This window comes from Pristiophorus japonicus, chromosome 31 (assembly GCF_044704955.1).
Source record: "Pristiophorus japonicus isolate sPriJap1 chromosome 31, sPriJap1.hap1, whole genome shotgun sequence".
In the NCBI taxonomy this organism is placed as follows: domain Eukaryota; kingdom Metazoa; phylum Chordata; class Chondrichthyes; family Pristiophoridae; genus Pristiophorus; species Pristiophorus japonicus.
This window is the reverse complement of record NC_092007.1, coordinates 6416699-6429198: the sequence shown is the minus strand read 5'-3', so window position 1 is coordinate 6429198 and position 12500 is coordinate 6416699. Positions and strand designations below refer to the sequence as shown.

At 49.5% G+C, this 12500-nt stretch overlaps 2 protein-coding genes across 3 annotated transcripts in view; one reads left to right on the top strand and one right to left on the bottom strand.

Annotated features, from left to right (window-relative positions):
* LOC139240429 (nectin-2-like) overlaps window positions 1-3698 on the top strand; it is a 12281-nt gene extending 8583 nt beyond the window's left edge. The window contains exons 4-5 of the mRNA XM_070868947.1: window positions 1562-1599; window positions 3270-3698. Of these exons, the coding sequence (XP_070725048.1) occupies window positions 1562-1599; window positions 3270-3383 (152 nt within the window). The 3' untranslated portion in view covers window positions 3384-3698. The remainder of the gene's footprint in view (window positions 1-1561; window positions 1600-3269) is intronic.
* A 7706-nt stretch (window positions 3699-11404) lies between these two features.
* LOC139240428 (nectin-1-like) overlaps window positions 11405-12500 on the bottom strand; it is a 47499-nt gene continuing 46403 nt past the window's right edge. For both annotated transcript variants that reach the window (XM_070868944.1, XM_070868945.1), the window contains exon 10: window positions 11405-11871. In XM_070868944.1, the coding sequence (XP_070725045.1) occupies window positions 11868-11871 (4 nt within the window). In that variant the 3' untranslated portion in view covers window positions 11405-11867. The remainder of the gene's footprint in view (window positions 11872-12500) is intronic.

The following is a 12500-nucleotide window of genomic DNA, read 5'->3' as shown; positions in this document are numbered from 1 at the left end:
ACTGTATTCCAGTTCGAGACACATGTTTACGTGCAAAGTATGGTCTCTTCTAAAAAAAAGCTCTTCTAAAAATATCATTCATTTGCCAATTGCAGTGTGAAACGGGACAAAACTGAATGCATTTTCTGCAATGGTTGGTTAAGTGCGCCTGCACCTTTGACATAATATCGCTCTTCCGAGAGAGTATCACTCAGTCCCCCACAACACAATCCTAACATAGCTGGAGAGATACATAGATAGGTATAGATATTATAGATAGATAGATAGACAGACAGACAGATAGACAGACAGACGAATAAATAGATAGACAGATAGACAGACAGACAGACAGACTGACTGATTGATTGATGGATAGACAGATAGATAGATAGATCGATAGATAGATAGATCGATAGAGAGATAGATGATAGATAGATCGATACATGATTTTTAGATTTCTAGAAGCTAGATAGATAGATGGAGAACTAGATAGATGGAGAGATAGACAGATAGTTAGATAGATTCATGATATATATATCGAGCAATAGAGAGATAGATAGCGAGATAGATAGAGAGATAGATAGAGAGATAGAGAGATAGCTAGATATAGATAGAGAGATAGAGAGATATAGATAGAGAGATATAGAGATAGATAGATAGATAGATAGAGATAGAGAGAGAGAGAGAGATAGATAGATAGAGAGAGATAGATAGAGAGAGATAGATAGAGAGATAGATAGATAGAGAGATAGATAGAGATAGAGAGAGAGAGAGAAAGCTAGAGAGAGATAAATAGATATAGAGAGGTAGATAGAGAGATAGATAGATAGATAGATAGATAGAGATAGAGAGATAGATAGAAAGATAGATATAGAGAGAGAGATAGATAGAACGATAGATATAGATAGAGAGATAGATAGATAGAAAGATAGATATAGATAGAGAGATAGATAGAAAGATAGATAGAGATAGAGAGATAGATGGATAAAAAGATAGATATATCTCGAGAGATAGATAGAAAGATAGATATAGATAGAGAGATAGATAGAAAGATAGATAGAGAGAGATAGATAGATAGATATATCTAGAGAGATAGATAGAGATAGATATGGAGAGATAGATAGAGAGATAGATAGATAGAGATAGAGAGATAGATAGAGATAGAGAGATAGATAGATAGAGATAGAGAGATAGCTATCTAGCTAGAGAGATAGATAGAAAGGTAGATAGATTGATTGATAGATAGTTGGAAAGATGATAGATAGAGAGATAGACAGACAGATAGATGCTAGACAGCAAAATAGATATATAATAGTTGGATGATGGATAGATATATATAGAAGGCCAGAAGATCGTTAATAATATGGCTACCTTCAAAAAAGCGATTCTACTATCAGACTGAACAAAGTATAAAGTGCCTCAGTGGTATAGTACATCACAGAGAAGTGGATGAGTGGATCGATGGGCTGGATGGACGATGGGTTACTGAGTGCCGATTTATATTCAGAAGTACGGGTACATTGACCTTATGCATGTAAGCACTAATTACACCATTTTAAATATTATTTTTCCTGTGGTTTAGCTGCTGAATGCAATGCCTTCGGGTTGGAAATGGATGAGGTATGTGCCAATAAAATCTCTAGATCTCACGGTGAAGTAATACTGAGCCCATTATCGGTATGTGCCAATAAAATCTCTAGATCTCACGGTGATGTAATACTGAGCCCATTATCGGTATGTGCCAATAAAATCTCTAGATCTCATGGTGATGTAATACTGAGCCCATTATCGGTATGTGCCAATAAAATCTCTAGATCTCAGGGTAAACTAATATTGAGCCCATTATCGGTATGTGCCAATAAAATCTCTAGATCTCACGGTGAAGTAATATTGAGCCCATTATCGGTATGTGCCAATAAAATCTCTAGATCTCACGGTGAAGTAATACTGAGCCCATTATCGGAATGGGTCAGAATTAAAGCAGTGACTTAGTGTGTTGCTGTTACTCAATAACAAGAACCAGGAACTGAACGTGAAACTTTGAGCAATCAAAGTGGGTAACTTTTACCGTGTCTCAGTGGGCAGTACTCTCACCTCTGAGTCAGAAGGTTCTGGGTTCAGGTACCGCTCCAGGGACTTGAGCACAAAAATCCAGGCTGACACTCCCAGTGCAATGCTGAGGGAGTGCTCCACTGTCGGAGGGGCAGTACTGAGGGAGTGCCGCACTGTTAGAGGGGCAATACTGAGGGAGTGCTGTACTGTCGGAGGGGCAGTACTGAGGAAGCGCTGCACTGTCGGAGGGGCAGTACTGAGGGAGTGCCGCACTGTTGGAGGGGCGGTACTGAGGGAGCACCGCACTGTCGGAGGGGCAGTACTGAGGGAGCGCCGCACTGTCGGAGGGGCACTACTGAGGGAGCGCCGCACTGTCGGAGGGGCAGTACTGAGGGAGCGCCGCACTGTCGGAGGGGCCGTACTGAGGGAGCCTCGCACTGTCGGAGGGGCAGTACTGAGGGAGTGCTGCACTGTTGGAGGGGCGGTACTGAGGGAGTGCCGCACTGTTGGAGGGGCGGTACTGAGGGAGCACCGCACTGTCGGAGGGGCAGTACTGAGGGAGCGCCGCACTGTCGGAGGGGCAGTACTGAGGGAGCGCCGCACTGTCAGAGGGGCAGTACTGAGGGAGCGCCGCACTGTCGGAGAGGCAGTACTGAGGGAGCGCCGCACTGTTGGAGGGGCAGTACTGAGGGAGCGCCGCACTGTCGGAGAGGCAGTACTGAGGGAGCGCCGCACTGTCGGAGGGGAAGTACTGAGGGAGCGCCGCACTGTCGGAGAGGCAGTACTGAGGGAGCGCCGCACTGTCGGAGGGACAGTACTGAGGGAGCGCCGCACTGTCGGAGAGGCAGTACTGAGGGAGCGCCGCACTGTCGGAGGGGCAGTACTGAGGGAGCGCCGCACTGTCGGAGAGGCAGTACTGAGGGAGCGCCGCACTGTCGGAGGGGCAGTACTGAGGGAGCGCCGCACTGTGTCTGAAGTGCTGTTTCTCGGATGATACGATGAAATGTCTGCTCTCTCAGGTGGACGGTAAAGAACTGACGGCACTATTTGAAAGATTGTTTTAAGTTCTTCCATTCTATTTCTATTCTTCCTGCCAAAGTGGATAGCTCCGTCTGCCAGATCTTGTTATCTGCAGACATGTCTGTATTCGGCATGAAGGCAGTGTTGTACGTTTGGAAGGAACTGTCGCGTTTGGTGGTAAAGTAATGATGATGGTCAAACATGTTTTCCTTCCATAGTGTTGCCGTGAGATTGTGTACGCCTCCCTGAATTTACACCAGAAAGCAGGATGTACCCCGCCGAGAAATGGTCCCAGTGAAGACATTGTGTACGGCGCGGTCAAACAAAACTAGATTTATTGCAAGCTTTATTTTTGATATATTGCTCAGTGATATATTGCTTACACTGAACTCTAACCTCAACAACAACAACAACTTGTATTGATCTAGCGCCAGTAACGTGGTGAAACGTCCCACGGCGCTTCACAGGAGTATTATCAGACAAACAAAATTTGACGCCCAAGCGCCGCACCGTGACAGTCTGCCGCGGACTTTACTGTTGATTCAGTGGCCCCGCCCACTTGGTGACATCACCGAGTGAGCTACGGCCCCCTTTGCTGTTCCGAAACTGACTGTTATGGCCTGCCGTGGCCCCGGGCGCTGCTCCTGGTGGGGGTGTTGGGGGGTGGGGGAGCAGACAGTGCGCGGAGGTTCGCCCGGCGATATCGCAGGGAATGGAAGGGTTAACGTCGAGAGTCGCACTACTAACAATTTACTGACCTCTCTCACCTGCGGCAAGGACGGTGGCAGCCTCCCGTCCATTTGTTTTTGGCATGGTCGACCTCAGCTCCTCTTTCGCCTCAGCTTGAGTCGCGCTCTCGCTCTCCCGCCCTCCCGCCCCGCGATGGGCCTTTAGGGCCCGGAGCTGATCGTGACACGCTTCCCTTCACGCTCCCCTCCCCTCTTGGGGCGCTATGAATGAATATCCCGGTTGCAGGCAGTAAACGTCGCCCAGCTCTAAAGTTAGCACCTCAAACCAGGCTATAACGAATTCTCAGCCCGTGTTCACAACTTTTAAATATTTCGAGGGACTGGCTTGTCGCAGTTGGCCAAATCAGCTCTGGTGGGTGATGGTCTCACACAGGTCGAGGCCAGAAATGCATAGAGTTGAAAAAAGCAAGCTGAAACTCTCCATTTTATAGCCCCGAATGGGTCTCAGGGAACGGACTAACATATTGAACATACTGCAACGTGCAGTGACATGTACATACATTGCACAGAAATACAGGATTTTCGTTTGCATCTTCAACAAGAATGACTTATATTTATATAGCGTCTTTAACATAGTAAGATATCCCAAGGCTCTTCACAGGAGTGTTATAAGTCCAAAGATTTGACACTGAGCCACATAAGGAGACATTACGGCACATGACGAAAAGCTTGGTCACAGAGGTTGGTTTTAAGGAGCATCTTGAAGGAGGAGAGAGAGGTCGAGAGGTGGAGAGGTTTAGGGAGGGAGTTCCAGAGCTTGGGGCCCAGGCAACAGAAGGCATGGCCACCGATGGTGGAGCGATTATAATCAGGGATGGTCAGGAGGGCAGAATTAGAGGAGCGCAGAGATCTCGGAGGGTTGTGGGGCTGGAGGAGGTTACAGAGATAGAGAGGGGTGTAGGGGCTGGAGGGACTTGTAAATAAGGATGAGAATTTTGAAATCGAGGCCAATGTAGGTTGGCGAGCATAGGGGGTGATGGGTGAGCGGGACTTGGTGCGAGTTAGGACACGGGTCAGTGAGCACAAGGGGTGATGGTGAGCGGGACTTGGTGTGAGTTAGGACACGGGGCAGTGAGCACAGGGGGTGATGGGTGAGCAGGACTTGGTGCGAGTTAGGACACGGGTCAGTGAGCACAGGGGGTGATGGGTGAGTGGGACTCGGTGCGAGTTAGGACACGGGGCAGTGAGCACAGGGGGTGACGGGTGAGCGGGACTCGATGCGAGTTAGGACACGGGGCAGCCGAGTTTTGGATCACCTCTAGTTTACATAGAGTAGAATGTGGGAGGCCGGCCAGGAGTGCGTTGGAATGGTCAAGTCTGGAGGTAACGGAGGCAGGGATGAGGGTTTCAGCAGCGGATGAGCTGAGGCAGGGGGTGGAGACGGGCGATGTTACGGAGGGGGAAATAGGCGGGTTTAGTTATGCTGCGGGTATGTGGCCGGAAGCTCATTTCAGGGTCAAGTGTGACACCGAGGTTGTGAACAGTCTGGTTCAGCCTCAGACAGGAGTTGGGGAGAGGGATGGAGTCGGGGGCCTGGGGAACGGAGTTTGTTGGTTTCCAGAAAGCGACATATGTGTCCTTGCATCGTAACAAACTTTGGACCAGGATGGAACTTGTTAGTTAAAATTCGATTAATAACTTGAATCGTCGTGCCGTGGAATTGAATGTATACAGTTCCCAATTCGAGCACTCAGTGTCACAATTAAACATTACTGTCAAAATCTATTACCAAAGTCTGTGGAAATTCATTGCATGAAGTGTCCTTACTGCAGCTGACAGAGGGATTCTAACCCTGTATCTCCAGACTTGGCTTGGAACCGTGTTCCAGAGAGGTAATCCGCTAACCTGATTCAACAGGTGTGAACCTGCCTCCTTATTATTGTGATGTACTGGCTGATAAGGACCAAGTAATACTCGTGCCATACAAGTGCCAGGCAATGACTATCTCCAACAAGCGAGAGTCTAACACCGCCCCTTGACATTCAACGGTATTACCATCGCCCAATCCCCCACCATCACCATCCTGGGGGTCGCCATTGACCAGAAACTTAACCGGACCAGCCACATAAATAATGTGGTTACAAGAGCAGGTCAGAGGCTGGGTATTCTGAGGCGAGAGTCTCACCTCCTGACTCCCCAAAGTCTTCCCACCATCGACAAGCCACAAGTCAGGAGTGTGAGGGAACACTCCCCACTTGCCTGGATGAGCTGCAGCTCCAACAACACTCGAGAAGCTCGACACCATCCAGGACAAAGCCGGCCGCTCGATCGGCCCGCTCCCCACCACCTCCAACACTCACTCCCTCCACCACCTCCAACACTCACTCCCTCCACCACCTCCAACACTCACTCCCTCCACCACCTCCAACACTCACTCCCTCCACCACCTCCAACACTCACTCCCTCCACCACCTCCAACACTCACTCCCTCCACCACCTCCAACACTCACTCCCTCCACCACCTCCAACACTCACTCCCTCCACCACCTCCAACACTCACTGCCTCCACCACCTCCAACACTCACTCCCTCCACCACCTCCAACACTCACTGCCTCCACCACCTCCAACACTCACTCCCTCCACCACCTCCAACACTCACTGCCTCCACCACCTCCAACACTCACTCCCTCCACCACCTCCAACACTCACTCCCTCCACCACCTCCAACACTCACTCCCTCCACCACCGGCGCACCGTGGCTGCGGTGTGCACCGTCTACAAGATGCACCACGGCAACTCGCCAAGGCTTCTTCGGCAGCACCTCCCAAACCGGCGACCTCTAACCCCGAGAAGGACAAGGGCAGCAGGGGCCTGGGAACACCACCCCCTCCACGTTCCCCTCCCAGTCACACACACACCATCCCTCGACTTGGAAATATATCGGCCGTTCCTTCATCGTCGCTGGGTCACAATCCCGGAACTCCCTCCCTAACAGCACTGTGGGAGCACCTTCACCACACGGACTGCAGCGGTTCAAGAAGGCGGCAGCTCACCACCACCTTCACAAGTGGCGACGAGGGAATGGGCAATAAATGCCGGCCTTGCCAGCGACGGCCATGTCCCAGGAACGAATTAATTTTATTGTTGTAGAATATTGTTGTGAACATTTAAAACACAAAATTAGCATATTAAACCTTGTCAAAGGTGGGAAAAAATGTACAACTTCCAGCACATACACAGCAGAGAAAGTGTTATTCTTTAATTATTATCTATTGCTGCACAGTTCTGATCAGCCCGTCAATAAACATCGCAGAAGTGAACAGAACTCTCCAGTCCGATTGTGATGTCAATGTATTGCACGTGAGTTCTCTCCTCAGTCCGAACAATTCACCCAGAGGGTGGTGGGGGTCTGGAACTCACGGCCTGAAAGGGTGGTAGAGGCAGAAACCCTCACCACATTTAAACAGTACCTGGATGTACACCTGAAGTGCCGTAACCTGCAGGGCTACGGACCCAGAGCGGGGAAGTGGGGTTAGGCTGGGTAGCTCTTGGTCGGCCGGCACGGACACGATGGGCCGAAATGGCCTCCTCCCGCGCCGTGACTTTCTATGGTTCTAGTGTGTCCGTATCACACGTCCTGGGGCTGAATTTGGGCGTGTACGAGATGTGCACGCGCCCCTGGGGGCCCTCGTGAGTTCCGAGTTTAGGCCTGTGCTGCACACGTGCTGTAACCTGGAACCTGAGGCCATTGCTCGAGTCAGAAGGGAACAGGCGGAGACTGGAGCTATTTCCCGTGAGGCCTGTTTCTCTCAGCGTTAGACTTTAAAAAAAAATAGAAAAATAAAATGTTATCCCTCATTTTATACGTTGACTCCCTGTCCGATAAGTTACGCACTTGGCCCAGTTAAAAGTTGCAGCGTGGAAATTCGGTTGCTTCTCGGTTGGGGCGGTGTCCAGGGGCGGGCAAATGCTTTGTGTCTGCCGTTGTAAAATACGGCAGCTGGGTGTGGGGCGCTAAGGGAGGTGTTACCCCACCTCTCTCAGGGCACTAGGCCGGCTGACCAAGTGGAAATCCTGAGCTAAACAGCCAGGCCTCGGAGCACCCTAACAGAGGCCCCGGGGGAGGAAAAAGACCCGAAAAAAACCCCACCAAAAACATTCCCAATAAATAACTCGCGCCCCCACAACATAAACCGCAATAAGCACCAATCACACTGACCCGCGGGCGACATCACTGCCCTCACCGCGGGCGATACGGCTCGGACCGCCCGCCTCCACAGGCGTTCCCAGCAGGGGGCGCTACGGAGCGCGACGGACCGGGCAACCGTCACAAATCGAGCCGGTGTCGCCACCAGGGGGCGATGTACACCGGCTCGCCTCTCCCGGGCAGTACTGCTCCATGCTCCCCCCCCCCCCACTCCCCTCGATACGGGCACCGAATATCCCGGTGGGGCGCGGTAAGATGGCCGCCCGCCTGCAAGTACTTACCGCCGCCATTGCCGCCCCTCCGGGGCGCTAACCGGGCCGGCAACAGACCAAATTTCCTCCCCCATCATTTTTTTTTCAAGAAATTACATTTTTGTTCAAAATATTTTAATAGATGGCATTTTTAATTTAAAGTGAAATATGTCATTAAAAAATAATTATTTCATCTGTTCGTGTACTTTGTAAGTGATCCCCCTTCATAATTATGGTGTTTTCGGAATCCCCCTCAGTATGAAAGGGGATTCCCTTCTTTGATTGGTTGGACAAGCCCACATGATCACAAAAAAGAAAGACTTGCATTTAGATAGCGCCTTTCATGATCACTGGACGTCTCAAAATGCTTCACAGCCCAATGAAGTACTTGTTGAAGCGTAGTCACTGTTGTAATGTGGGAAATGCAGCAGCCAATTTACGCACAGCAAGCTCCCACAAACAACTTTGTGATAATGACCAAATATCTGCTTTTGTTATTTGATTGAGTCATAAATATTGGGCCCAGGACACCAGGAAGAACTCCCCCTGCTCTTCTTCCAAATAGTGCCCTGGGATCTTTTACATTCACCTGAGAGGTGGTGGAAGGGGCCTCGGTTGAACATCTCCTTCAAAAAACAGCACCTCCGACAGAGTGGCGCTCCCTCAGTACTGCCCCTCCGACAGTGCGGTGTTCCCTCAGTACTGCCCCTCCGACAGTGCGGTGTTCCCTCAGTACGGCCCTCCGACAGTGTGGCGCTCCCTCAGTACTGCCCCTCTGACAGTGCGGCGCTCCCTCAGTAATGCCCCTCCGACAGTGCGGCACTCCCTCAGTACTGCCCCTCCGACAGTGCGGCGCTCCCTCAGTACTGCCCCTCCGACAGTGCGGCGCTCCCTCAGTAATGCCCCTCCGACAGTGCGGCGCTCCCTCAGTACTGCCCCTCCGACAGTGCGGCGCTCCCTCAGTAATGCCCCTCCGACAGTGCGGCGCTCCCTCAGTACTGCCCCTCCGACAGTGTGGCGCTCCCTCAGTACTGCCCCTCCGACAGTGCGGCGCTCCCTCAGTAATGCCCCTCCGACAGTGCGGCACTCCCTCAGTACTGCCCCTCCGACAGTGCGGCGCTCCCTCAGTACTGCCCTCTACCCTTGTGTACCCGCAGTGGCCCAGGAGCGGGAGTGTACAAAACCCGCGGACCCACAGGTAAATCCGTGGATGTTTTTGCCGGTTGGCAGCCTATGTCCGCGGGAAGCCTCCGACTACAATTCCCTCCCCGTTGAGATGCAGACTCGACGCCTATCCGTTGGATAATCCTGGATATTCTGGGACAGTCGCTCCGTCACCTCCCGTATAAACTTCTGATCGTGGGATCAGAGAATGACACAGCACTGAAGGAGGCCATTCGGCCCATCGTGTGGGCTGGCAGATCGAGCGATCCAATCCTTCCCAAGCTCCTGCTCGTTCCCCGTCGCCCTGCAATTTCCTTTCCCCATCAAATATTTATCCAAGCCCCTGTTGAATGTTACTATTGAATCTGCATCACCAGCATTCCAGGCAGTGTAGACTCATAGAACGGTTACAGCACAGAAAGAGTCCATTCAGCCCCTCCAGCCCGTGCTGACTCTCAGCCAGTCCCACTCCCCCGCCCTTTCCCCGGAGCCCTGCATGTTATTTTCCTTCAGATACTTATCGAGGTAGCGGGTTAAAGTCTCCTGCCCGATGTGCACAAGAGGCCTTGCTCCCAGGTGTGAGGGAACTCAGATCGAAGACCAGGACTGAATGTTCCAACACCATGGACCAGATTGGAAAGTAACGTGCTTGGGAGGGTAACATCAAACAGGGAACAGAGTGTATCAAGATCTTGGGAAGAAAGCTAACAGGAGGAAGGATGTAAGGGTTCCAAGGAAACTCCAGAGTACTCGGGAAGATAGAATTCAGGAATCTTGGGCTACCCGCCCTGAGAACAGAAATTACCCAAGACGGTCTCTGGAGTCAAACAAGAATATAGAAAATGAGCAAAGCGAGCCAACTGCACAGAAATGGAGATCAGAGCAGGAGGAAGCTAAAAGCTTAAAACGAGATACTACGGTTCAGCAGTCACATTTGTAAAATTGTAATCATGATAAGTAATATTTTGAACGATGATGTAAAAACCTTGCTTCTAAAAAAAGGGAAAATCATGCATGTAATGTACACATCTACAAGCATGCTGACAGGTTGATAGAACTGTTGAGTGGGAGGGGTTTAGCCAGTCATGTGACGCTCACCAGACTCAATAAAACCCCGGCCAGTTGGGTTCGGGGGACCCAAGATGGGGCAGGTGGTTGTGAGCCTGGTGGATGAACTGGTAATGTGTGCTGTGATTGTGAAACCTTTTGCTAATAAACCAACTAGTTCTTCACAGCAATGTGTTGCTATGGGTTCTTGGGCAAAGAAGCCATGAAGCAAATACATTACAGGGGGGCAGGGGGGGGACCCAGACATGTGACAATGGCCTGATACTGAGAAAGGATGGAAATAAAACTAGGTTAACTCATATAGATGCGGTAGAGGAAGCCCTTTAGGTGGCTGTAAAGCTTGATTAAAAGAACAGGAATTTTCAGCAGCACTCAGTAGCCAGAGGGTGGTATAAATCGGACAATTGTTTGCGGCGACAAGGTGGGGTCTGAAATTGCAGTTGCCCCGATGGCCTACTCTCGTAGTAAGCCATTGGAAAGGCCCTACAATGTCCGGATTTCCACAAGCGCTTGCACATGTGTGAAATGCGGGATTGGCGATCTGTCAAGGTACACCTTCAACTGCCTGAAAACGGAGCATTGCTGGCCCAGAGTTGGGCTATTTGCCCAGCAATTGACAGCAAAGTCCTTACTACTAGGGGAATCAAGGGGTATGGTGAGAAAGCAGGAAGGGGGTACTGAAGTTGCATGTTCAGCCATGAACTCATTGAATGGCGGTGCAGGCTAGAAGGGCCGAATGGCCTACTCCTGCACCTATTTTCTATGTTTCTATGTTTCTAAAACTCTTACAGCTGGTAAAAGAGGCATAGGGCCTACTTGCATTCACGTAAGGGTATATATATAAGTTTAAATAAAACATTTCAAAATTCCATCTTATGCACATACACTTTAAATGAGCTGACGCAAATATGGGCCCGGATTAAGAGGCCTAAAATTATTTAACAAAAAATTTAATTTTTGTTGAGGTTGGTGCAATGAAGGGACTTAAGAATACAATTCAGTACATTTATAATCCAGTACACTCTATGATTATTTGGGGATTCCATTGCATATCACGAGGAGATTCCCTTCGTAAATGATTGCAGTGGAATCCTCCTTTGTGATTGGTGGACCAGGCCCATGTGATCCCAGGGAGGCTTCTGAACCACCTGGGATCCGTGGGTCGTTAAATCGCCCTCCGCCTGGAGGCCCGAGATCGCGACGTATCGAAGTCTGGGCACCAGAGGTACGTTTGAAATTGTTTTGCGGGCTGGGGCCATACTCTGGAAGTAAGCCTCCATCCGCAAACTTCCAGGCCAGTGTTTCATGTAGAACATAATTTCCTTAAGTGAGCCTATAGAATACAAATGAGATGCCGGGACCACGGGGAGGATGGAACGCTCTCCCGGAGGGTGGGGGAGATGTGCTTGTTCGAACATTCCCAGCAAACATGCACCTTATCTGAAAAAGATCAAAGAGATCGAAGTGTAATGGCCAGAGCATCATGGGTAAAATAAATAGACACAGTGCAATAGTTACACATAACAGGAAACTGGGAGGGGGGATTGAATGGACATTACACCGAGAGATGCACAGAGAGATAGATGGATGGAGAGATGGACAGATAGACAGATAGATAGAGAGACAGATAGACAGATAGATAGACAGACAGGGAGACAGAAGATACGTAGACAGACATATAGACAGATAGAGAGGTAGACAGATAGATAGACAGACAGACAAACAGACAGACAGATAGATAGATATATAGATAGATAGACAGACAGATAGATAGATAGATAGATAGATAGATAGATAGATAGATAGACAGACAGATAGACAGACAAATAGATAGACAGATAGATAGATAGATAGATAGATAGATAGAGAGAGAGATAGATAGAGAGACCGATAGATAGATAGATAGATAGATAGATAGATAGATAGATAGATAGATAGATAAATAGATAAATAGACAGACAGATAGATAGATATATAGATAGATAGATAGATAGATAGATAGATAGATAGATAGATAGATAGATAGATAGATAGATAGATCGACAGATAGACAGACAGATAGATAGACA